Below are 26,724 nucleotides of genomic sequence, written 5' to 3' on the forward strand. Positions count from 1 at the left end.
GACTGCGACTGCGCCAGACACTCGTCTTTCGCGGGGGCTGCTGGGTCTGGGTGTCGGAGACGCGCCGGGGTGCGCGCAGCCATCAGGCCGCGCTTCGTTGGGCGCGCGCGCCGGAACCCAGACCCTGAGTAGAAAGCGAAGACGCACGAGGGAGGGACGCGTCGAGCATGAAGAGGCAGGGGACCTCCTCGGAGCGGAAACGGGCGCGCATACCGTCCGGGAAGTCCGGTACAGAAGGGGGCGGGGAGGGGGGGAGGGGGCGGTCGGCCGCTTTCGCTGTCAGGGGCGGGCCTACGGGAGTTCTGGCCAGTGGAGTAGTAGCGATTTCTCTCGGAGTCCTTTCCCCGGCTTCTCACATCCCTCAGCGCGGCAAGTTCTGGCTTTAAACATGTAGAAGCTGAGGGCCTGAGAAGGGGCTTGTAGCGAGAGTGAAGCGGCTCCGGAACTAGATGTGTGGGTTTGCATCCCGCCGCGTCTAGTGTGCGACCGTGTTCAAGTTGGTTAACTTCTTTCAGCCCCACGTTTCCCGTCGCCACGCGAGGCTGCGAGTCCCCAACCCGTGGCAGCGCTGGGACTGTTAGCTGTCGAGCGCTGAACACAGCGCCTCACCGTGGTGACCTCTTAGTAACCTGTAGCTGCTGCGGCGGGGGTGAGGACTGTCCCCAAAGCCGCACCGCTGCCAAGTGCCCGAGCTTGTGGCTGCCCCACGTCCCGAGTTCTTGCTGCTGCGCCAGGCAGGGTGGCGTAGCAGGTGCTGGGGAATTTGGCAGATCCTCCGCCTCGTGAACTCTCGGTTCCTCCAGACCAGCGGTTCTCAAGCTTTTTGATCTCAGGACCCCTTTCCCGTCCTGAAAGTTATCGAGAACCTTAGAGACCTCTCATTTATATAGGTTAAATCTATCTGTATGGACCGTATTCGAAATGGAAACATTTTAAAATGCTAATTAACTGGAAACCCATTACATGTTAACACCACTAACATCTGTGTGCGTGTGTGAAAAATATCTTCCTAACAAAGAGAATGCCAGTATTTTATATTTTTGCAAATCTCTTGAAGATCTGGATTAATGGAATTGCTGTACCTGCTTCTGCTTTCAGTCTGACATGTCAGGTAGCCTCTTGAAAATTCCACTCCACTTGTGAGAGAATGAGAGTGAACAAGGCAAATAAAGTCTTAGCATTATTATGAAAATACTTTTCACTGCACAGACTCTGAGAGGGTCTTGAAGGCCCCCAGAGGTAACTGGACTACCACACTTTGAGAACTGCTGCTCCAAACACATGTCTTTGATTCCCACAAATAACTTTGTTCCTGGACAGCTGTCATAGCCTTGTGTGTGCGCCTCCACCATCTCCTGGCCAACATCCTTTCTCCTGGGAGGCAAATGGTACCCCAGCTGCATTGTCCAGTCAGATTGATGTGACAGCTGGTCTGGGTGGCTATCCGCAAACTCTTGGAATGAATGCAGTGCTATTGGTTGAGAACATAGTGTGGCACTTAACTCTTTCACAGTTTGAGACTGATCATCTTCTTTTACATACGTGAGACCTTTGCAATTTGATGTAAGCAGATGATAGATTTTGGTTTTTCAAATTAAATAGCCTTTTTTAAAACGATAAAAGCAATATTGGGTAGGAAAAAAAGCAACATAGAAAAGTAAAAAAGAGGAAAGTAAAAGTAATTCCAAATCTGCTACCTAGTAGTAACCATTATTAGTATGTGGTGCACATTCTTTCAGGTCTTATTGCATGAAGTGTACATTTAATATTCTGAATTGTAAACAAAAACAATGTGCTTCACTTACAGAAAAACTCAAAACTTTATTTTCATCACACTTGTAGTGTAAATACATGATTGAAATTTTTGAATTTATAATTATTCAGCCTCTGGTAAATCTTTGCATGACTGTTGTATACCAGGGTGGACACTGTGCTTGCTATGGGTGATGATAAAGATTTCTCACATAAAGACTTTATTTAGGAACTTTAAGTCAACTAAGAGTGAACAGACACTTATCTATATACATAATAATAAGAGGTAGAAAGTAATTAGTGTTTTAAAAAGGTACAGTTAGTTTTTAAAAAGGAGCACATAATCTGTGAAGAGTTATATGAGTTCAAAAGAGGGAGATACAATTTCCTACTTTGAGAGAGGGGAAATATGGAAATGTGATGTAATGTGAGTCTTGGAAGATTTTACCATTCAGCAGTGGAGCTGGCACGGCTTTGTGGATTGAAGAGATGGCCATAATCAAGAGCAAGGATGGGAATTGGGGGGAACTGGAGGTATATAGAAGAAAGAGTATGTAGTTTATTAATGATAACTGTTTTTGAACACACAGTGAGTACTCTCCAGTTTACATGAATTATTTAGTGCTCACTACTCTGAGGTAGGTACTAAAGCCTATTTTGCTTCATAGAAAACTTAGGCTAAGTAACTTGTCTAGGGTCACACAGATGAGTAGTAGGGCCAAAATTTGAAGTCCATCCTTTTTCTTAAACATGATCTTTATAAAAACGTTTAAACATATTCTGAAAATGCTGAGAAACATCAAAAACAATCTAACTTAGAATGTGATGATGAGGTCTGTGCTTTAGGAAAATTAATTTGGCATTCAGTGTGTATTTTCCTCAGTGTAATTTCTTATACATATGTTTGTATACTTATTTCATAGTTTGGAGACATCAGTTTAATAATCAGTATGCTGTTGGGGCACCTGGGTGGCTCAATCAGTTGAGCGACCCACTTTGGCTCAGGTCATGATCTCACGGTTTGTGGGTTTGAGCCCCGTGTCAGGCTCTGTGCTGACAGCTCAAAGCCTGGAACCTGCTTCGGATTCTGTGTCTGCCCCCTCCCCTCTCTCAAATATAAATAAATGTTTAAAAAATTAAAAAAAAATAATCAGTATGCTATTTTATTGTACTCATGGTCTCTAGTATACTTACCTACTTGGATTATTGGATTTGGACATTGGACATTGTATTTTGGCAGCAAAATATAAAATAACGGTGGTAGATTGGTCTGGATGGATAGTACCATCATGAAATTACATTGTTCTCCATGTATTTTAGGAGCAGCAAATGGATTTCTCATGGAAGTGTGTGTTGATTCAGTAGAGTCAGCTGTGAATGCAGAAAGAGGAGGTAAGACAAAAGAGAATGAATGACAGTTGGCAGTCCCTGTAAGAATCTGAAAATGAATCCTGTTGAACTGATCTTGGGAGCCATTGTGATTACTAAGGATCCTAGTAATCTTTGTGAAAACAGCCAACCGACTGGAAAACATACTGGAAAATTATCATCTTCTAATCTTACTCCTCCAGTAGATCACATTTTGAGTCAAGTGTCTACAGTAGTGCTTACTCACCAACTTCATTTTTTTTTTAATTGAACTTAGCAAAGACTTCATTTTTTTTTTCAAACTATTGATTTAAAGATGATTTAAGAGATTTGCTTCCATTTTCATCATCGAGACTTTTATCATTATCTCTTTTTTAAAATTTTTAAAAATATTTATTTATTTTTGAGAGAGAGACAGAGACAGAGCACAAGCAGGGGAGGAGCTGAATCTGAATCTGAAGCAGGCTCCAGGGTCTGAACTGTCAGCACAGAGCCAGATGTGAGGCTCAAACTCATGAACCAAGAGATCATGACCTGAGCCGAAGTCGGAAGCTTAACCGACTGAGCCACCCAGGCGCCCCTATCGTTATCTTTTTTTAACATTATTTTTACCTCAAAGTTTCTTTTGTGTTCTGAACCTGCTTTAATGGGAAGCATAGAAATTCCCATAATCCCTGGGGGGTGCCTGGATGGCTCAATTGTTTAAGCATCCAGCTCTTGATATCTGTTCAGGTCGTGATCTTGTGGTAGTGAGATCTAGCCCCACGTGGGGCTCCGCACTGGCAGCATGGAGCCTGCTTGGGACTGTCTCTCTCCCTCTTTCTCCCTGTCCTCCACTCATGCGTATGTGTGCGCGTGTTCTCTCTCTCTCTCTCAAAATAAATAAATGCAAAAAAAAAAAAAAAAGAAATTCCCATCATCTTAGGATCAGAAAATTTTAAAAACATTTTATTATGGAAAATTTTAAACATATACAAAAGTAGAACAGTATAATGAATCCCCACATACCCATCACTCAGCATCTACTATTTCCAGCAAGTGCCCAATCTTTCATCTATATGGGAATCAGGATACTTTTTGTAAAGAGCAGCATAGTATATATTTTCAGCTTTGCTGGCCGCATTTGGTCTTGGTTGAATATTCTTTTTTTTTTTATATATATATAATCCTCTGAAAATGTAAAAACCATTCTTAATTTGGCAATAATGAAGAGTGAAATGCTGATACATGCTACAACATAGATGAATCTTGAAATTATTCTAACATTGCAAGTGGAGAAACATTAAGTGGAAAAAAGTCACAAAATACCACATGCTGTATGATTCCACCTATATGCATTTTCCACATTGGTCAAATTTTGGAGAAAGAAAGTAGATTAGTGGTTGCCTAAGGTTTGGGGGCATGGGAGAAGGGGAGGTAACTGCTAAAGGGTATGAGGTTTCTTTTTGGGGTAATGAACATGTTCCAAAATTGTGTTGATGGCTGCCAAACTCTATAAGTATACTAAAAAATATTATATTGCACACTTTATTTTATTTTATTTTTTAATTTTTTTAACGTTTATTTATTTTTGAGACAGAGAGAGATAGAGCATGAACGGGGGAGGGTCAGACAGAGAGGGAGACACAGAATCAGAAACAAGCTCCAGGCTCTGAGCTGTCAGCACAGAGCCCAATGCGGGGCTCTAACTCATGGACCGCGAGATCATGACCTGAGCTGAAGTCGGACCCTTAACCGACTGAGCCACCCAGGCGCCCCATATATTGCACACTTTAAATGGGTGAATTGTATGGTATGTGAATTGTGTGTCAGTAAAGATTTTTATTTTTTGAAAAACACATACACAAACATTTTTAACTTCTAGGCCATAACAAAAACAAGCTATGGGCTTTTTGCCTGCAGTGGATTCAGATATTGTTAGCCTGATCCATCCTTTATAAGGTTTTCTTTCAGCTTTTCACCTAATGATTTTAGCAGTGCCTATTTTAGTAGGGTTTGAAAAATGGTACTATAGTAATTCTAACATTTATTTACTTTTCACTTATTAGAAGTATGCTTCTATAAAGAACTTTCCTTCATCAACTGTTTGGTTATATTGGGGTTCAGTTTCTATAAGAAAGGCAGGATTAATGCTTGCTCTTTTTCTGCTGTTTACTGATTTTTGGGTAATGAGTTTATTTTCTATCCCCCAGTGAATTGTTTTATCAATATGAATCTAGATTTAGACATATTTGATGTGTTTTACTCCATTATGGTTATTCTTACTGATGCTCAGAGTGTCCTCTGTTTGGCTGGTATGAGCCTTTTCAAGCTGGATCCTGAGACTCTTTTGACATGATGCTGTAGTCCGATAGTTGATTTGCTTTCAGCATTCTCTTATTCTTGAAATTATCTTGATTTAAGCTACTTAAAATTATCTTATACTTTTTTAAAGCTTAGACACTCTTTGAAAAGATTGTTAATATCAATGAAGAGTCAGTGTTCCACTGTGATCAGTCCAGAAACTTATTTATTGTAAGTTACATCCCTATTCATGGAGAAGCAACCTTCTAATACAAATTTTCAGGAGATCTAGCTTAACTTGAATTAACTCTTAAATTTGGCTATCAGTAACACAATATGGGTTGCAGAATATAGTTGGGATTAAAAATAGAGTGTTATTCTGGTTTTATAATTTGATTTCTCTCAGTTTCTAAGAATCTTTGCTATATTTTAGAAAAAAGTGTTAAGTTTACTGTTTCATAAATGTTTATTTTGAACGATAATTTTTGAGCAATGCTTCTTAAAACTGTTCTTAATTTTTAAGTTTTAAAAGTTTATTGTATTGAGCAATGCTTTTTTTATTATTATTATCATAGGTGCTGGTCGGATTGAATTATGTTCTGGCTTACTGGAAGGAGGAACCACACCTAGCATGGGTAAGTGTCTGGTTTTCATATTTTCTAGGAGGAGTTTATAGAGCCCAGAGACAATGGGTAATATGTTTTATTGAGATCTTTTACTAATGTTACTAATGTGTTAACTATGCTGTGGATATTGTATCAGTTAGAAATGCTTATGCTTATGAATAAATCTATCAAAGATGTGATCCTCATACAGTACATCAAAAAGTTGAGAGATAGGTAGTTACTATTGGTTTAGTTGCTCTGCAGTAATATCAAGGGCCAGGGTTTTTTTTCTTTTCTCTTTCCATCCTGGCATCCTTAGCATATTGACTTTTGTCTTCATTTCTTCCCTCCTGGTCTTTTTGCTGTTGTCATACATCTATCTTACTGCTATCTTCTATCTATGTTAAAAATACATACACTCCACACTAGTTTTTGTTTAAAAAGTCAATTATCTCTTAAAGAGAGTAAAAGAGAAAACAATCAGTGTAGTTACTATTTCTGGTGTTCTTCATTCCTTTGTGTAGGTCTGTGTTTCCATCTGATTTCATTCTCTTTCGGTCTGAAGTAATTCTTTTTTTTTTTTTTTTTTATGAATCTTTTTTTTTTTTATTTTTTTTTTATTTTTTTTTTATTTTTTAATATATGAAATTTACTGTCAAATTGGTTTCCATACAACACCCAGTGCTCATCCCAAAAGGTGCCCTCCTCAATACCCATCACCCACCCTGCCCTCCCTCCCACCCCCCATCAACCCTCAGTTTGTTCTCAGTTTTTAACAGTCTCTAATGCTTTGGCTCTCTCCCACTCTAACCTCTTTTTTTTTTTTTTTTTCCTTCCCCTCCCCCATGGGTTTCTGTTATGTTTCTCAGGATCCACATAAGAGTGAAACCATATGGTATCTGTCTTTCTCCTGAAGTAATTCTTTTAACAATTTTTTGTATTACAACTATGCTGGTGATGAATTCTTTCAGCTTTTGTATGTCTCAAAACATCTTTCTCCATTTTTGAAAGATATTTTTGCTGGGTGTAGAATTCTAGGTTGACGGTTTTTTTTTTTTTTTTCTTTCAGTACTTTAAAGATATTTCTCCACTGTCTTCTTGCTGGTGTTGTCTTTCGTATGAAATCTGCTATCATCCATACCTTGTGGATTTTTGGTGGTGGTTTTTTGTTTGTTTGTTTTTGGTTTTGCTTTTGCTTTTGGTTTTTTGTATGTCTCTTTTTTGTGGTTGCTTTAAAATTTTTTTATTTCTGGCTTTCAGCAATGTGATAACAATGTACCTGACTATAGTTTTCTTCATGTTTCTTGGACCTGTGCATTTATAGTTTTCATCACATTTAGAAAACTTTCAGCATTCAAACCCCCTCCTTCAAAGATGTCACATACTTGTTTTAGGCTGCTTGAAGTTGTCCCACAACTCACTGATGAACTATGTTGGGTTTGGTTTGGTTTGTTTTGTTTTGTTTTGTTTTGTTTTGTTTTGTTGAGACAGAGAGAAAGCGTGAGTGGGAGAGGAGCAGAGAGAGAGGGAGACACAGAATCAGAAGCAGGCTGTCAGCAAAGAGCCTGACATGGGGCTTGAACTCCTGAACCGTGAGATCATGACCTGAGCCAAAGTCAGGCGCTTAGCCAATTGAGCCACCCAGGCGCCCCTCTCTTTTTTTCTTTTTAATCTCCTTTTTCTCTGTGTTTCATTTTGCATAGATCCTATTGGTTTGTTTTCAAGTTTACTAATCTTTTCCCTGCAATGTCTAATCTGACATTAATCCCACACTGTGTGTTTTTCATCTCACACATTATAGTTTTCGTTTCTAGAAGTTTAATTTGAGGCTATTATATCAAGCGTGTTGTTTCTGAACTCTTTTGAACATTTGGAGTAAAGTTATGGTGGCTGTTTTAATGACTTGGCTGCTAATTCTAACATCTGTATGAGTTCTAGGTTGGTTTCATTTGATTGGTTTATCATCTCATGATGCATCTTGTGTTCCTGCCTGATAATTTTTTATTGGCTTCCAGACATTAATTTTATTTTGTTGGGTCCTGGATATGTTTGCATTCCTATAAACATTCTCAAGCAGTTACGTTATTTGGAAACAATTTGTTCTTTTTGGGTCCTGGCTTTAAAGTTTGTTAAGCAGGTCTGGAGCAGTGGTCAGTCTAGAGTTAATTATTCCCCACTACCAAAAGCAAGAACCTTCTGTGTTCTCTATCCAGTGCCCCATGAATCTTCAACTTTTCCTATATGCCTGTTGGGAATAGGTGTTATTTTTGGTGCACCAGGTGTGAATGACAGGCACTATTTCTTTCTAATTCTTTTCAGTGGATTTTTTTCCCCTGGCCCTTGTATGGTTTCCTTGCATATATGCACTCATCACTACTGAGCTGAATATTAGAAGGGGATTCTCTTCAAATCTCCAGATTTCTCTTTCTCTTCCCACTGGTACTTTCTCCTGTGAACTCTAGTCATTTGGTCTCCCTGGACTCTCAGTTTTGTCTCTTCAACTCAGAGAATTCTCTGACCTCCACCTGGGTTCCCCCTTTCTATACTGCAGCCTAGAAAACCCTCAAGGTAGTAATTTGGATTAAATAAAGAGCTTATCTCATTTGTTTCCCATCTTTCAGGCATCATTGTTCTTTGTTGCTTGACATACAATGTCTTTCAAACCATTGTTTCATATATTTTTCATATTCATATGTGTTTTTTGGTTATTATAGGTAGGAGGATAAATCCAGTTCCTGTTACTCTGTCTTGGTCAAAAGCAGAAGTCCCTGTATGAATTTTTGACTCTTCTATGTTACTGTGAGGTTGATGATAGCATTATTTAGTATAAAGGTTTATATGTGCTGTAGACCTTTGGAATCTTCTCACTAAGGGAGGGCATTCCCTGGCCATTCTGTGAAATCCCCAGACCATCTCTAAATTTGAATGCAATCTGTTCTTTGCAGTCGTAATCATGATTCATTGCTTGGTGCTGGGCATATTGCTATTCCATGCAAAATTGGGGATCTTTTAGCAAGGAAAAAGAAGTAAGTTCATAAACACAATGGCACTTGTCACAGAAATTATACAAACGGTTCCCAACAGATGATGGTTTGGCTTATGATTTTTTGAGTTTGCAATGGTGTGAAAGTAATATGCATTCAGTAGAAACTGTACTTTGAATTCTAAACTTTTCCTAGGCTAGCCATTTGTGGTATGGTACTCTCATATGATGCTGGGCAGCCACAGCTCCCAGTCAGCCATGCGATCACGAGGGTAAACAACCAATACACTTAAACCATTCTGTTTTTCACTTTCAGTACTGTATTCAATAAATTACATGAGATATTCAACACTGTATTATAAAATAGGTTTTCTATTGGATGATTTTGCCCAACAGTAGGCTAATATAAGTGTTGTGAGCGTGTTTATGGTAGGCTAGGCTAAGCTATGATGTTCAGTAGGTTAGGTGTAATGAAGGCATTTGGATTTAAGATCTTTTCAGCTTAAGATGGGTTTATCAAGATATAACTAACACCAGTCATGGAAGATATATACTATTGAGGTTTCTGAATTAGTCATGAATTTTGTCATATTTAGGTATTTTTGTTCATAGATCTCTTTATAAAATCACAAATAAGTAGAACTTTGCTTCCTTTTACATAACTCTTTTTAAAAAAGGCTTTGATTAATTTCTTTGTTCCTAAAGGATCATAAACTTTAGAACTATGTAAACGTCTCTATAGTAGGTTCTAAACAGAGCTGTAATCAATTAGAAAGGAAACATTGGATTTTATGGAATACACTGGCAGAATATTGAGCCTGTTAATTCACTTTCCAATGTTACATACCAGCAAAATGATTTTTCTTTAGTCAACTGACAAGTGCTTTTAAAAATTCAGTAAATTTTTTCTGTTTTCTAAATTGCTCTTTTTTACCCTTGGTTTTCTTATTTAACTTCTATTATATGCACATTTTTAAATTTAGGGTTGTCATTCTCTTTAGATCTATCTCTGATTGCCTCAGTCATTGCTTCCTTTTCTTATAGAAGTGATACACAAGAGCTAATAAATTTTATTGACTTCCTAGAGATGTTAGTTCACATTTGAATTTTAATTAGTCTGCTCTCTATATTCTTTTAGGTGTCCTTCAAGTAGTGAAGCAGTGTGTCCAGATTCCAGTTTTTGTGATGATTCGGCCGCGTGGAGGTGACTTTTTATATTCAGATCGTGAAGTTGAGGTGATGAAGGCTGACATTCGTCTTGCCAAGCTTTATGGTGCTGATGGTTTGGTATTTGGAGCATTGACTGAAGATGGACACATTGACAAAGAGTTGTGCATGTCCCTTGTGGGTAAGAATTTGTATCTGAGACCAAAAAGCCTCTAATGATGATTGCATTGAATACTTCTGATATTGAAACTAACATAATATTGTGTGTCACTGCAAGTAAAAAAAAAACAATGCAATTGCAAAACTGAATTCAGTCACACCTGCAGGCACTTATACTGACCTATTTTAAACAGTTATCTAGATGTCTGGGGCAGATCTAGGTATACGTTCTAGTCCTACTGACTCCTCAGTTGTTATGGATCAAGTTCTGCTGCTGTTCCTGGAAGGTTTAAGGGAAGTTTGCCTCGATTCCTTTAATCACTGCACCAAACACTTCAAAGGCTATTGCAGTTGTTGAAGATGGGGAGATGTGTAGAGGACAGAAGCATACTACTTATAATTCTAAGCCAAAGTATTTCTTGAAGATTCTCAGAGGGGTAAAAGTAATAGATGTAATGCTGCCTTTATAAATAACCAGATCGCATAATTTTTATTTAGTCTGGCTAAAGAATGGATGACCATTTTTTCTTTTAATGAAAATCAGAGATTAATGGAAACATAAGAATTCTGAATTTGGAAGGCTGCCATTTTATTATCTTAGTTCACTGTCTTTGCTTCTTAGGAGAGGACAGTATAAAATAAAAAAGTCCCATCTAACATGGAAAATTCTATATACACCAACCAGTGACGATCTCTTCATTTATATTGTTATTTGACTTTATTTTTGTAGCTATATGCCGTCCTCTGCCAGTCACTTTCCACCGAGGTGAGTCATTTCCATTTTAGAAGTTCTTTTGAACGGTGTCAGTTTTCTAATTTTACCAAATGCCATAACTTTTTTATGGAACACATAAAGTGTTACAGTGTTACCAGTTGGTTTCTTTATAACTGTTATAAATTTAGAGATGCACAATTTGAAACTTAGTTATGAAAAGTTGTTAAAAGTAAATGCTGGTGTGGTGGGATATAATAGAGGGAGAGAGTGGGAATTGTCTACAAGTGTATGTACTTGTCACAGCATTCCAAGCAAGAATCCTGAGATTCATTTTTTATTAGACGCCTTAGATCATGTGCAACCCCCAAAAGAATAAAGTGCTGTGGGGCACCTGGGTGGTCCAGTCAGTTAAGCATCCAACTTCAGCTCAGGTCATGATCTCGCAGTCCGTGAGTTCGACCTCCGCGTTGGGCTCTGGGCTGATGGCTCGGAGCCTGGAGCCTGCTTCCGATTCTGTGTCTCCCTCTCTCTCTGCCCCTCCCCCGTTCATGCTCTGTCTCTCTCTGTCTCAAAAATGAATAAATGTTAAAAAAAAAAATTAAAAAAAAAAAGAATAAAGTGTGTGGCCAGTGAAATGAAATGTATTGCCTGGCTTAAGCCAGACAAGACCATTCTAGGAACTAGTGATGTGACCAGCTTTCCCAGATGAATATAAGATTCATGGGCAGAGGTGGGGAAAGGGGTGGATATCTGCATAAGAGTTGGTTACTATTAGGAAGGAGGAAAGAAGAAATAGATGCTGGATAGTCAATGAACAGATGCTCACTATTGTGTACAAAAGTGCGTTATTGATAGCTTGTCTACATCAGAATGGTTTCTAAAATTATCTGATAGTTTCATATAAAAAATACTTCTTATCTATAAATCAGGTAGTCCTAATTTCCGTACACTTTTGTTAAACCTTAGTAAAACTGAACAAGTCAATTTTGCCTGCAGAGGGCGCTCCGTTATATGTGAAAAGAAAGAAGTCTTCAGTCAAAACTTTTTTTTTACTTGATATATGCATGAGAAATTGTTGAATGTTTTTCTGCCGTTTCGAGTAAGCATTCAAAGATTAGGATAAGAGTGGGCTCTGTCATTTGCATCTATTTACAGAAATTAGAGATAAAGCATTTGTTATTCTTGTTGCTTTTTGAAATGGATTATACCACCAGAAAACTGTTTTCTTGACTTGCTGTTTAGCAATGCTTCTCATAAACTAGCAATAACTAAAAGATGTTAGAATGTTTAAAATCCAGCACCTTGAGAGTAGCCAAAAAAAAGTTTGTAAATATGAAAAGTAATTTTAATCAGTAAACACTTATCTGAAAAGTATATAGTTTAAAATTTGACATGCTAAATAATTTAAAAAGTACATGTGTCATATAGAATGTATTTTTCTCTTCTTAAACTAAGAAAATCATTTCAAATTTCTTTTCCTTCAATACATTTAACAAAAATATTTTTGTATTTTCAAAATTTTGCATTGTTGTAAGTTCTACATTGTTTTCACTCATGCATTTAATGAGATAGTATGATAGTATAATCACTGGTGAGGCGCTGCTACAAAAAAAGGAAAAATCTCTGTGGTACATTTAGCTGCCTGCATACGCTAACGGGTAATGTAGAGGGGTCTAACCTTAATCTGCCATGGATTAGAACTTCCAAATCATGTAACAGTGCTGAGAACCAAAGCAGAAGTTTTTATTTTTGAGGTTCCTAGTGCCACTTTCCTCCCTGAGGAGGAGAGAAGTCTCTTAGAAGGTAGAAGGGAATTACGAGTTTATATAGTCTGTTGTGAACAATTGTTGTACTGTGAGCCATAAGTATTTGGAGTAAATGGAATAGTACAAAATATTAATCAATAATGAGAATGTGAACCAAGGCCTTTTTAGGAAATAGTGTAATATTTGTCTCAAGTGAGGTTTGTCCAGTTTGTCTGAAGCCTTAGAGCAGTTTTCCAAATTTGAGTCACTTGCCTATCACATTTAGAGTGATTTGAGTGCTACCTGTGCAAATGTATGTAATAATTTTCATTAAATAAAATCTTAAGTGAATTAAAAAAATTTTTTTAATGTTTATTTATTTTTGAGACAGAGTGCAAATGCGGGGGGTGGCAGAGAGAGAGGGAGACACAGAATCTGAAGCAGGCTCCAGGCTCTAAGCTGTCAGCACAGAGCCCGAAGCAGGGCTCGAACTCAAAATGGTGAGATCATGACCTGAGCTGAAGTCAGATGCTTAACCAACTGAGCCACCCAGGCGCCCCTTAAGTGAATTTAAAGAGAAACTTTTATACCTCATGAAAAATGGAAATGTTTCACTCTTAATCTGTGTTTAAGTAAATAAATCTGTTCAGGTGGGTACCATCTAAAATGTTCACACGTACCATGATGGTATGTAGACTGTGGTGTGCTGGTAAACTAGTTCTTGGACGAAGAGAGACCTGGTACATAGTATTTGTTGAGTTCTGTGGTTTAAATTCTCCCACCTTGACTGATTTCAGGCTGTCAGTGGATAATAATCATGCTTGCAGAACTCCTGAATATTTAACAGTTGGCTCTGGCTTGCCAATACAGGCTAGGTCCAGCACACCTCTGTGTGTATACTACATTTTGGAAAGCACTGTATTAGAGGATATGTGTTCAAAATTCAAATCAGTTTTATTTATTTCAGCCTTTGACATGGTTCATGATCCAGTGGCAGCTCTAGAGACCCTCTTAACCCTGGGATTTGAACGAGTATTGACCAGTGGATGTGACAGTTCGGCACTAGAAGGGCTACCCCTAATAAAGCGACTCATAGATCAGGTACACACAGTTTGTTTCCTTTCTTCCTAACTCTGTTGTGCTTGCTCCTGATATTCTGTTGTTCAGCGAGGTTATGAAGCTAATACTGACTTAATGATTACCCTATACAGAAAAGCAAGCAGGCAGAAATATATTTATATAATTCTTATTTCTTTCACATGAGCATTTTAGTGTTTAAGACTCTTGAAGTCAAATTGTAACCAGTGCTTAAGGTTTTGATCTAACTTGGATAACCACAGCCAATTTTATCTTTTCTCTGCCATTAGCATTACATTGTTTTAAGCCACATCATCTCACCGTCAGCCTATGTATACTCAGGGGATCCCATAAAAATTTTGAAATAATTATCACGTGGAAATGAATTCTAAACCTAAAATTATATTCTTCTTTCACCTCTCCCTATCTATCAGGATAGGAGGAAATATGTTTTACCCTTGTATGAATTTCCATGATGAGTTAGCATCATTTGTAGAGCAGGCAAATTTGTAATTGTGGTATGTCTGTTTTTCTGACACCAGTCCAGAGCCATTTTGAGTTAGTGAGTATGGACTTTGAGACAAGAGAGTTCTGGATTTAAGACTCAGATACTTATTTGATTTGTAATGTTGAGTAGATTATTCATCCTCTGTTCCTTTATGTGTGCAATTGAGAAAAGTTTAATACTTCCTTTATAGGGTTGTTCTGATGATTGGTAGAGAGAAGATATGTAAGAGCCTTAGCATAGTGCTTGACATATAATAGATCTTACTACATGTTAGTTTATTATTATTACTTCTCCTGTTACTAATATTTTTTTGGTGTTCTGTATAGAAATCTAATTATGTTCACTTTCTTATAGCCATGAAAATAATTTTCAGAAATTTCATCTAAGGATCTGATGTGACTTTGCTAGTCTGGAACTTACTGATTTTACAAGTATTTATTAAGTATATATTAACTGCAGGGCATTTGTACTGTGGTGGTGACCTGTGTGTGTGTGTGTGTAGTCACTGCCCTTGGAGTTTGTTGCACAACAGGCACTTTTAATAGAACAAGCAATTGTAATAGAGTGCTATAAAAAAAGGTACTAAGTGGCACCTGGCTGGCTCGGTAGAGCATGCCACTCATTCGAGATAGTGAGTTCAAGCCCCACGTTGGGGGTAGAGTTTACTTAAAAAAATAATATTTTTTTTGAGAGAGGGAAAGAGCATGCGCAGAGCGAGGAGTGGGCAGAGGGAGAGGGTGAGAGAGAATCTTAAGCAGGCTCCATGCCCAACTTCAGTCTCGCAACTGTGAGATCATGACCTAAGCTGAAATCAAGAGTCAGACATTTGGGGGTGCCTGGGTGGCTCAGTCAAGTAAGCTTCTGACTTTGGCCCAAGTCATGATCTCACAGGTGGTGGGTTTGAGCCCCACATCAGGCTCTGTTTTGACAGCTCGGAGCCTGGAGCCTGCTTCGGATTCTGTGTCTCCCTCTCTCTCTGCCCTCCCCTGCTTACACTCTGTCTCTGTCTCTGACTCTCTCTCTCTAAAATAAATATTAAAAAAAAAATTTAAGAGGCAGACATTTGACTGACTGAGTCACCCAGGTGCCCACCCACTCTTTTTTTTTTTTTTTTTTTTTTAACTTTTAAAGGTACAAAGGGGCACATTTGAGAGGAATTAACCCCAGTTTTGGGCATGGAGTTGGCAGTAGTTAGCTCCCAGGAGAAGAGTCACACACACATTCATTTGAGCAATGATTACAAGTTATCTGTGTAAAAGCAGGTAAGGGGAATAGGTGAATGCTTCATGCAGAAGAAATAGTGTATACAAAGACCAGGAAAGAGTAACTTACTAAGATATTGAAGAAACCAGAATATTGGATGTAAAGAGAAGAATGCTGTCCACAGCCTTGAAAACTGTTGAGGAGTGTGTATTTTATCGTTGGGGCAGTGGGAAAGTCTGAAGGGTTTTAAAATAGAAGAATTGAATTCATTTTTAAATTTTTTCTCACTGTGGAGTAGAGAATAATGTAGATATAACTGCCATAGTCATGTCTTGCATTTCATTATCACTGTGTTGCGAATGTAATTTGTAGTTTAATCATTGGTTGGCAGGAAGCATTAAGTTAAATATTCTCATACGCTAACTTTACTTCTTTTTTATAAAAGAAAAATTCCATGTATTTAGGGTATACATGATATTTCAATGTTAATATATATATAATGAAATAGTTACAGTCAAGCTAATTAACATATGCATCTCATCTAGTTACATTGTGTGTGTGTGTGTGTGTGGTGAGAGCATCTGAAATATTACTCTCTTAGCAAATTTTTAGAATTCAATGAAGTATTCACTATAGTCTCATTGTGCATTAGATCTGTAGATTTGCTCATCCTGCATAATTGCAACTTTGTACCCTTTGACCAGCATCTCCCTGTTTTCCCCACCTCCTCACTAGATAGCAATGTTCTACTCTCTGTTTCTATATATTGGACTTTTTTTTTAGATTTCACATATAAGTGAGATAACACTAACTTTACTTTTTGAAGCAGTTATCTAGCAGTATAATATACTGGTTAAAGCCTAGGTTTGGGGATTAGAAAGTCTGTGTTTAAATCCTAGTTTTGCCATTTATTAACAGTAAGCCTGGGCAAACTACCTAACCATTCTAAACTTCAGTTTCTTCATCTACAACATTAGCATTTTAATAGCACCTACCTCCTACCTCCTAGAATAGTTGTGGATTACTTCAGATAATAGCACAAAGTCTGATACTTATGTAAGTGCTTTATGTTGTTAAATCACTTTGATAGCTTTAGGTAAGCATACAGTTCTCAGTAATCTTATGGAAACCCCCCTCCCCAAAGTGTCAGAATTCATTTAATTTGTCCATGTGTTGAAAAGCTTTCACTTGGAAGAAACAGTTAAACGTGACTTTTGGGGGGGGGGGTGACTGGGTGACACAGTGGGTTAAACATCTGACTTCAGCTGGGGTCCTGATCTCATGGTTTGTAAGTTCAAGCCCTGCATCAGGCTGTCTGCTATCAGTGCAGAGCCTGCTTTAGATCCACTGTCTCCCTCTCTCTCTCTGCCCCACTCCAGCTCTCTCTTTCTCTCTCAAAAATAAACATTTTTTTAAATTACTTTTTTTCCTAGAATCGTTTCAGCTTTCTAGATAGTAAACATTTTGTTTATGGATGCTTTTCTTTTGCACATTTGAGAATACTAAATGGCCTTGTTCTACTTATTTCTCTTAACAATTATTAAATTCTGTGCGATAGCCCCATCCCCCTTTTACGCTCTGTTTCATTACCTTGCTTTATGGTTTTTTCATTGTACTTACAGCTACCTGAAATTTTATTACATAAATATACCTATATGTTGTCTCTCTTCCTTGAACATGAAAGCTGCACAAGAGTAGGAACATTATCTTGTTTACTGTGTCAGGGAGGAAAAACTATTTCTCTGCCTTCTTAGGTTTTATGTTTGAGGGCCTGTGAATTAAACTGACAAAACACAGATTAGCAGGAGGAAAAAAGATTTTAATCACTTATGTATATATATTGGAGTTCACAAAGAAATGTGACTAAAGGAGGTGCTTAGAATTTGGGTCTTACATACCATCTTAATAGGTGAAGAGGAGGTAGAGGGAGGGGCACTTAGGAATTTAGAAGTGGAAGGAGGAAAAGCATTTGTGGGGTGGGAGGAAAGACTTTTTGGAAAGATAAATAGGTGCACCCTAATGAGAATAGATTGAAGATACGAAAGTTTAATGACAATGTCTTGTTTAGGTATGGTGCTGATGAATTGCTCCCAGAGGGGAATTTTGACCATTGAGTTCTTTTTGAATTCTTTTGGGAGGCTCTGCTTTTAGGGCAGATAAGGAATTTCAGGAACTCAAATGCTTTCAACTCAAAATTATTTTTATGCCACAGTGGCATATGCTGGGTCATTTCAACCATAATATTCTCTATATCCAGAACAGTGCCTGATAACATGGTAGGCACTTAATATTTGTTGGATAGATGGATGAGTTAGTAAAGTGACGTTGATAAACACTTTCATGATAGATCAATTTGATCAGGGTTTAAAAAATTTATCAGAAGAGGGGGCACCTGGGTGGCTCAATCATTTTAGCATCCAACTCTTGATTTTGGTTCAGGTCATGATCCCAGGGCCATGGGATCCAGCCCCAGGTTGAGCTCTATGCTGAGCATGGAGCCTGCTAGGGATTTTCTCTCTCTCCTTCTGCCCCTCTCCTCTGCTCACGTGCTCTTTCTCTCTAAAATCAAAAATTAAAAAAAAAAAAGTTGATCAGAAGGAGGTTCTCTGAAAAATCTACAAAATGTCAGTCTACAGATTTCACAGTATGTATACATATAAGCTTTTTTGGTAACTTTGGAGCTGTCTTTCCAAAATGACATATAATTCAGATGTCATGAAAAATTATATGCTTTTTCAGTGACATATATGCCAGAAGCTGGACTTGGAGGTCACTTTTGATTATTTTACTGAGGCCCTGATACTTAAATACTAGTCTGGGGGGTTCTAATTTCCTCATTATAGAGCACAAGTTGTTGTTGACTCATATCTGCAAAAGAAATTTTTTTTTTTTGCACCTTATCGTATTGTCATTAACTAATTTAACAGTCTCTGTTTCCCCTTCTGCACCAGCATATAATTTTTTAAGTTTACTTATTTATTTTGAGAAACAGAGAGAGAGAGACAGTGCGAGCAGGGGAGGGGCAGAGAGAGAGGGAAAGAGGATCCCAAGCAGGCTCCACTGACCACACGGAGCCTGAGGCGGGGCTCAATCTCATGAACCATGAGATCATGACCTGAGCCAAAATCAAGAGTCGGACACTTAACTGGCTGAGCCGCCCAGACACCTCTAGCATATCATTTTTTTTTCTTTTTAATATTTTTAAAAATATATAATTTATTGACAAATTGGCTACCATGCAGTGTGTACAGTGTGCTCTTGGTTTGGGGGGTAGATTCCCATGATTCATTGCTTACATACAGCATCCAGTACTCATCCCAACAAGTGCCCTCCTCAATGGCCATCACCCATTTTCCCCTCTCCCCCACCCCAGCCCAGCATCAACCCTCAGTTTGTTCTCTGTATTTAAGAGTCTCTTCTGGTTTGCCTCCCTCCCTCTCTGTTGGTAACAATTTTTTTCCCCTGCCCTTCCCGCATGGTCTTCTGTTAAGTTTCTCAAGTTCCACATGTGAGGAAAAACATATGATATCTGTCTTTCTCTGACTGACTTATTTCATTTAACATAATACCCTCCAGTTCCATCCATGTTGATGCAAATGATGGGATTTCATTCTTTCTCATTGCCAAGTAGTATTCCATTGTATATATGAACCACATCTTCTTTATCCATTCATCAGTTGATGGACATTTAGGCTATTTCCAAAAGTTGGCTCTTGTTCAAAGTGCTGCTATAAACATTGGGGTACATGTGCCCCTATGAATCAGCACTCCTGTATCCTTTGGATAAATTCCTAGTAGTGCTATTGCTGGGTCATAGGGTAGTTCTATTTTTAATTTTTTGAGGAACCTCCACACTTTTCCAGAGTGGCTGCACTAGTTTGCATTCCCACCAACAGTGCAAGAGGGTTCCCCGTTTCTCCACATCCGCACCAGCATCTATTGTTTCCTGAGTGGTTAATATTAGCCACTCTGACTGGTGTGAGGTGGTATCTCAGTGTGGTTTTGATTTGTATTTCCTGGATGATGAGTGATGTTGAACATCTTTTCATGTGTCTGTTGGTCATCTGGATGTCTTCTTTGGAAAAGTGTCTATTCATGTCTTTTGCCCATTTCTTCACTGGGTTGTTTTTCGGGTGTTGAGTTTGGTAAATTCTTTATAAATTTTGGATATTAACCCTTTATCTGATATGTCATTTGCAAATATCTTTTCCCATTCCATCGGTTGCCTTTTAGTTTTGTTGTTTCCTTTGCAGTGCAGAAACTTTTTATCTTGATGAGGTCCCAATAGGTCATTTTTGCTTTTAATTCCCTTGCCTCTGGAGACGTGTTGAGTAAGAAATTGCTGTGGTTGAGGCCAAAGAAAATTGCTGCCTGTTTTCTCCTCTAGGGTTTTGATGGTTTCCTGTCTCACATTTAAGTCTTTCATCCATTTTGGGTTTATTTTTGTGTATGGTGTAAGAAAGTGATCTAGTTTCATTCTTCTGCATGTTGCTGTCCAGTTCTCCCAGCACCATTTACTTAAAGAGACTGTCTTTTTTCCATTGGATACTCTTTCCTGCTTTGTCAAAGATTAGTTCACCATACATTTGTGGGTCCAATTCTGGGTTCTCTATTCTATTCCATTGGTCTATGTGTCTGTTTTTGTGCCAATACCATACTGTCTTGGTGATTACAGCTTTGTAGTAGAGGCTAAAATTGGGGATTGTTATGCCTCCCACTTTGGTTTTCTTTTTCAACATTACTTTGGCTCTTTGGGGTCTTTTGTGGTTCCATACAAATTTTAGGATTGTTTGTTCTAGCTTTGAGAAGAATGCTGGTGCAATTTTGATTGGGATTGCATTCAATGTGCAGATCAAGCATATCAGTTTTTAACTAAAAGAATTTGGAATGCTTTGGGTGCCTGGGTTGCTCAGTCAATTAAGCATCTGACTTCAGCTCAGGTCACGATCTCATGGTTGGTGAGTCCAAGTCCCACTTGGGTGAGCACGAGCCCTGCTTCAGGTGAGCCCCGCTCCTCTCTCTCTCTGTCACCCTCTCCCTCGCTGTCTCTCTCTGCCACTCCTGGGATTTTCTCTTTGTCTCTCTCTCTCTCTCTCTCTCGCTCTCTCTCTCTGTGTCTCTCTCTGCCCCTCGCTCACTTGTGCCCTCTCTCTCAAAAAAATTTTTTGGAATGTTTTTCACAAGATAACTCTTATATCTAGCTCTTTGGAGCTGTTTTAGAGTTTGTGGCTATTACATAAAGACCCTCACCAATCGTACTGAACGCTTATCTTAACTCTACACTGCTGGTTACTTAGAGCTCATTAAAGTATAACTTGTCTTAAAAGTAAAGGGAAGGCTGTTTCTCCCTCTGCTCATGATTATCTCTATCATCTTCCCTACTGTTATTACCTTCCCTTTTTACTGTTTTTATGCTTTATTGCTTTTGAGACTTTCTGCTTATCTTCCCTTCTTCACATTTGTTATTACAGAAGTTAGCTAATTTTTACTTTATTCCATTCTTTTGGTTTCTCTTTTCTGTTCTCTCATATCCTCTTTTTCCTTTTCTGTCCTTCCCACATTGGATGGCACTACCCCTTTTTCTCCAGTCCCCATTTTCCCCTCCCCACACTAAGCCAATCGTTTTGTTTTCTTATTTGTCCTAACTGGACATGATATGGAAGTTAAGTATTCTCAACATTAATTGTATTTATTGACTGTATTAATCAATTGTTTCATTTTTTTCTGTGGAAAAAGAAACTAAGCTATATGTGGTTCTTTTTTTTTTTTTAAGTTTATTTATTTATTTTGAGAGAGGGGGATGGAGGGAGGGGCAGAGAGAGAGGAAGGAGAATCCCAAGCAGGCTCCTCGCTTGCAGTCCAGGGAGTAGGGGGACTCGACATAGGGCTCCACCTCAGGAACTGTGAGGTCAACACCTGAGCTGAAATCAAGAGTTGGATGCTTAACCGGCTAAGCCACCCACGCGCCCCTATTTATGGTTCTTAATTGAATTTTTTAATAGTTCAGTAGTACCCAATAGAAGAAAGATTATATACCCAACTTTGTGTGCATATAATAAGCTGCACAGTTGAGGCAAATGACTTGGAATTGTTTTGAGTGGCAGAATTGGCTGGTTTGGTATTAAAGACTCCTCTCAGGAAACATATGTGAAAAAATTCATTTTCCATACAATTTAAATGGTTTTATTCAGAAAATTAGTGAGCTTGACATAATGTGTAATTTTTATTCTGTCATCACTACCTACCTGCTACTAGTAGTTCTGCTAAATTTGCATTTGGGGTGATATCCTTTTGACTTTCAGTGATACTGAGTATATCCCTAAAGCTTATTTAGGAAATGTAATGAAAGTTTGAATAAAGGTAAAGAAACTTCAATACCTGTCTTCCAGAATTATCAGAAATTAATCCATATAGTCTGATTTTATTACTTAAAACCCAGTTAAATGGACTCATGGGTTTTTTTTTTTTTAGCTGATATAAGAAGCTAGGGAATTTAGTTGAGGATACAAGACTTGAATAGGGTTTTTTTTTTCCCCCAGTAATTTACTATTATGCTGTGCTTTGTTTTCTGCTAAAATCTTGTTTAAATTCAACTACTTCCATTCCGCTGCATAGCAAAAACTCAGAATTAATGTTATTTTTCAGTAATGACTTTTCTTAAGGTGATGTGATTATTCAGTGTTTATAGCATAGTCTCCTTTGTGTTCATCACAGTACCAAGTCTTCAAAGCAATACAATAAAATAACCTTTCTGAATAGAAAGAGTTACTATGCTAAACATCTTACTTACCCAAGATCCCAAAGAATTAGAGATGACCTATTGAAAGTTAGGCACTAGTAATAGTTTTTAAAATTTAATATACTTTCACTCATGTTTCTGTTCTCACTGCCTTATATCTCATTTGAGAGAAAGATATTAAAATTTGTGTTTTTTTTCTTTTTTCAGGCAAAAGGCAGGATTGTGGTAATGCCAGGTATTTAATTATCTATCCATTTGTTAGTATAACACTGAAGTGCAGTGAAGAAAGAACAAAGGAGGCAGGATGATATGAGAGAAAGTATTAATACATGGTATTCAGAGAGAAGAATAAGTAATTTGATTAAAAATTTAAGATTGAGAAATGTGTGCTGGAATTTAAAACTTCAGATAAGGAGAACATTCTAGCAGGGATTAGCTCAGAGAGTAGCAAATAAGGAAGTAGATTGGGATTGGGGTTTCTCCATCTTCCGTAGTATAGAATTTTGTGAATGTGGATGGATGTTCATCTCTGGTGAGGCACACCAAGTTCGATGCTGCTATGTTGAGTTAGGGCCAAACGTCCTAGTTGTTAACAAGGTGTAAGCAAACATTTAGGCGGTATCTCTGGACAAATATAATACTCTCTTGGTTCTTGAAAATCTCTGATCACTGAATTCTTCCTTTTACTAGAACAGTTGGGACATATGTTCCTGATGATAACCATGAAATCAGCTAGGTACATTCTGGCTCATTAGGGGTGAACAATTTTTAAAGAATTAATAAGGGGATCTAGAATCAGAGTGAAAGAGATATAAAGATAATCTTAATTTCTTCATATTAATTTTCTCAAACATGTAAAAAAGTAGAAAATAGCATAAAGAATACTCATTTACTCATTTCCTACATTTAACATTTTGCCACATTTGTTATCTTTTTTTATCCTTAGGTATTTTAAAGTTAAAAGCATCATGGCATTTTATCTTTACACGTGTCTAAAATAAGCCTATGTTCTTTCAACTTCTTAGGGCTCAGTGATATTACTGTACCACTAAGAAAAAACAAGTTGATGAGTCCAAAAGAGTGTGTAAAGTCAAGTTACTTCAACGACTTGAATAGCTTGAGTTACCAAGTACATAATTTATCAGTCATTAAAAAATCTTTATTAAATACATACTATATACTAGGAAAGAAGAATAAAAAGATCAGTAATGTTATATTTTTAATCTGGTATTAGTTCAGAATATGATTATCTGTATACAAATATTTAAGAGATTGTTCAACAAAACAAATGAGTCTTTACCAAGTTCTTAATTGTACAGTTTTAATAAAGTAGAATCAGATGCTTCTGTGAAAAACAAAGTTGATATTATATTGAATAAACTGCAACACCTTGCATTTTTCCCCATTTCCAAGTCATGTGCTCTTTGAATACTAGTTAGAGAATTTGTGTCTTTCAGATACATCTCTGAGGCTGTGCTTTTGTAGCTTCTTCCTCAAACCTATCCTTACTTTTTGTTTTGATTTTGCTTTAATTGAGAGGGAGTGGGGATAGAGATTTTTCCTTGCCCTAGAACAATCTTTTTAAAGTCAGTAATATATAGCATCATTATATGAACCAATAGATGTATAAGATTCCACCATACAGGTTCTGTGACCTTATTAGTTAACTGTTCTCCAGAGTCTATAGTCTGTCTTTTATCATTCCTTTCTTATCTCATTCTAGCATAGTAGGGAGAGAGTAACTCTTAAGTCAATGAGAAATTTTGGCATGGGAATTTCAGGTAGAGTAAGCAGCCATTGCTAGTCATTAAGTTTTATACAAAATTTTATTCTTCTTAATGTATTACTTATTTTTCCAACAGGGGGTGGCATAACAGACAGAAATCTACAAAGGATCCTTGAGGGTTCGGGTGCTACAGAATTTCACTGTTCTGCTCGGTCTGCTAGAGATTCAGGAATGAAGTTTCGGTAAGAATATATTCTTTGATTCATGTAAGAAGGGATGGATTAATCTTGAATTTCCTGATTTCCTTCCAGTAAGGAAGACCTTATTGGTGGTATGATTAATGAATGGAATGTTGTGATTAATACATAAGTATTACCTTGTTCTTGCAGTTTTTCAACTGCAAATGGTTTTATCCTGCCTCATATAAGCAGGCTTTTCTGAACTTAGGTGAATCTTTATATATTTAAGTCATTGCTAAACTTAGACCAGTTAATAATAAACTCTAATTCAGCAGCTAAGCTTCAAATGAGTCAGATATGTATGTATGTGCATTCAACTGTGATTTCCTTTAGTGAAGTTAATAACTATGGTATAAGGATGGAGGAGTCATAGTCATTTTTATCCCTCCTACCTTTAATTCTTAGTCAATCATCCCTCACCTTTGTTCCCTATTTTTAGTTATTTTGAAATTATGCCACTATTAAGAAATTGAAACTATTGCGAGTTTTTTATTACACTTTGGAAGATTCACATAACTGAATTGTTAAGTAGTTGATTATTTCTGTTTAGAATTGGGAAAAATGAGATATAAAAGAAGCAAGAGCCTTAGAACTACATTTCTAGAGGGGCGCCTAGGTGACTCAGTTGGTTAAGCATCCAACTCTTGATTTCAGCTCAGGTCATGATCTCATGATTCATGAGCTTGGACTCTACATGGGGATTCTCTCTCTCTGCCCCTCCCCTGCTCGTGCTTTCTCTCTCAAAAATCAAAACAAAACAAAACTACATTACTAGATATAAAATCAAGTATACTGTCAGGTAGATTTGGCTACTAGATCTTTTAAGTAAGTAATTCGTAAAAATTATGAAATATGAGAATCCAAGCCCTTGACCTCCTGTCTTCTTGCCATTAAGTAGCCTATAAAATGAAGTGCCAGTAGGAGGGCTCATTTAACAAGTTATATAATTATCTGTCCTTTTATTATTTCTGTTGCAGAAATTCCTCTGTTGCCATGGGAGCCTCTCTTTCTAGCTCAGAATATTCTCTAAAGGTAACAGATGTGGCACAAGTAAGGACTTTGAATGCTATTGCAAAGAATATTCTGGTTTAGCCAGACCTCTCTGAGAGACATGGATATCACAAGATAAAGGTAGAAGAGTGGTTTTTAATTCTCTGACACAGCTTTGACCTTCTTCTCTGGCCAGGACAGTCACAGTCTTTAAATCTCACGTGGCTATAGAGACTGTTTCCAAGAAGACAAAGAATTCAAACAGAGCTACAATCAATTCCTTTGCTTAATCTTGCCAGCCATCTCCATTATCATGGTTAAATGTGGTCTATGCTTCTTCCACAGACAAAGGTTTAATTAGTCTATTTTGTGGAATTAATTGATGAACTAGGAAAATTGAACTGTAAGATAGGAATTCAGAGTGTGACTTCAGGGTCAATTTAATAGCAGTATTTTGCTTTTTCATTTGTAAAATAAAAATTTTCATTCTGTAATGGTAGAGTCTTTTATTCTTATCCTAAATACAGTCTGTAGCCAAATATAAAAGGGAATATTTTTTCTTTCATTTTTTTTTTCCTTATTATGTACTCATTAGATGGGCAAGACACTAAAGACACAGGATAAAATGATACAACATGAAAATCTCCAGACATGGGAAGCAGGATACAAAAGTTTCCAGACTTATAAAGGCAGAAGTGATCTCTAATGTTTACTGGGTGCCTCTGCTCCCAGATAGAGAAAGGACTTAACCGTAAGTTTCATCTAACAATTTACAAAGACCTATAGTAAAAATTGGGAGGTTACAGAAGTTAGCAAAATAGCTATTTCTTTCAACTGAGGCCACAGATAGGGAGAATGGATTCTAGTGATGAAAGATGCTTCGCCTGTAAGCAGGCCCCAAATGGTGAAGTTCATCACTAGCTTTATCTGTCACTTTCATAAATAATCTCATTTTAGGGGCGCCTGTGTGGCTCAGCTGGTTGAGCATCTGACTTCAGCTCAGGTCATGATCTCACAGTTCATGAGTTCAAGTCCCATGTCGGGCTCTGTGCTGACAGCTCAGAGCCTGGAGCCTTGCTTCGGATTGTGTGTCTCCCTCTCTCTCTGCTCCTCCCCCACTCTGCCTCTCTCAAAACTAAATAAACATTAAAAAAAATAAATAACCTCATTTTATATCAATAACAAACTAGTAATAGAGCTGTTATTTCTACTTTAGGAGAGTAACTGAAGCATAATATAAAGAGCTTGCCCTTTGTCAGAAAGCTAGTTAGCATAACCTCTATGAAAAGTGTGCATAGATTTGGGTACTAATGAATGTGTGTAGCAATAGCTTTGCCTTTATTTAAAGGCACTTCTTCAGGTATAATTTCAATGTAGAATATTTGCTGAATAATTTATTAAAAATGAGAGGCACACTATTTAAAAATCAACAATAACCTGTTTTTCTTTTCTTGCTTGTTCAGAT

The 26,724-nt window shown here is 37.5% G+C and overlaps 1 protein-coding gene across 2 annotated transcripts; it reads left to right on the forward strand.

Moving 5' to 3' along the window:
• Nucleotides 1-7: 7 nt before the first annotated feature.
• CUTC (cutC copper transporter) lies at nucleotides 8-25,753 on the forward strand. Of its 2 annotated transcripts, XM_019459115.2 has the most exons (9): nucleotides 12-228; nucleotides 3,073-3,144; nucleotides 5,979-6,038; nucleotides 10,130-10,339; nucleotides 11,048-11,083; nucleotides 13,745-13,878; nucleotides 22,512-22,539; nucleotides 24,167-24,272; nucleotides 25,247-25,753. In XM_019459115.2, the coding sequence occupies exons 1-9, from the start codon at nucleotides 168-170 to the stop codon at nucleotides 25,359-25,361; spliced, it is 822 nt and encodes a 273-aa protein (XP_019314660.1). In that variant the 5' UTR covers nucleotides 12-167; the 3' UTR covers nucleotides 25,362-25,753. The 2 variants fall into 2 exon arrangements, with proteins under 2 accessions (XP_019314661.1, XP_019314660.1); XM_019459116.2 differs by lacking the exon at nucleotides 3,073-3,144 and having other exon boundaries at nucleotides 8-228.
• Nucleotides 25,754-26,724: the final 971 nt, after the last annotated feature.

The sequence above is a fragment of the Panthera pardus genome, unplaced genomic scaffold, assembly GCF_024362965.1.
Source record: "Panthera pardus isolate Hobbes unplaced genomic scaffold, ASM2436296v1 HiC_scaffold_22, whole genome shotgun sequence".
Taxonomy (NCBI): domain Eukaryota; kingdom Metazoa; phylum Chordata; class Mammalia; order Carnivora; family Felidae; genus Panthera; species Panthera pardus.

Bases quoted from the DNA above. Each gene is read 5' to 3' on its own strand.
- CUTC (XM_019459115.2), top strand. From the start codon at position 168: ATGAAGAGGCAGGGGACCTCCTCGGAGCGGAAACGGGCGCGCATACCG. The intron at 13,879-22,511 runs GTACACACAGTT...TTCTTTTTTCAG, and splicing joins TAAAGCGACTCATAGATCAG to GCAAAAGGCAGGATTGTGGT. The intron at 22,540-24,166 runs GTATTTAATTAT...TTTTTCCAACAG, and splicing joins CAGGATTGTGGTAATGCCAG to GGGGTGGCATAACAGACAGA.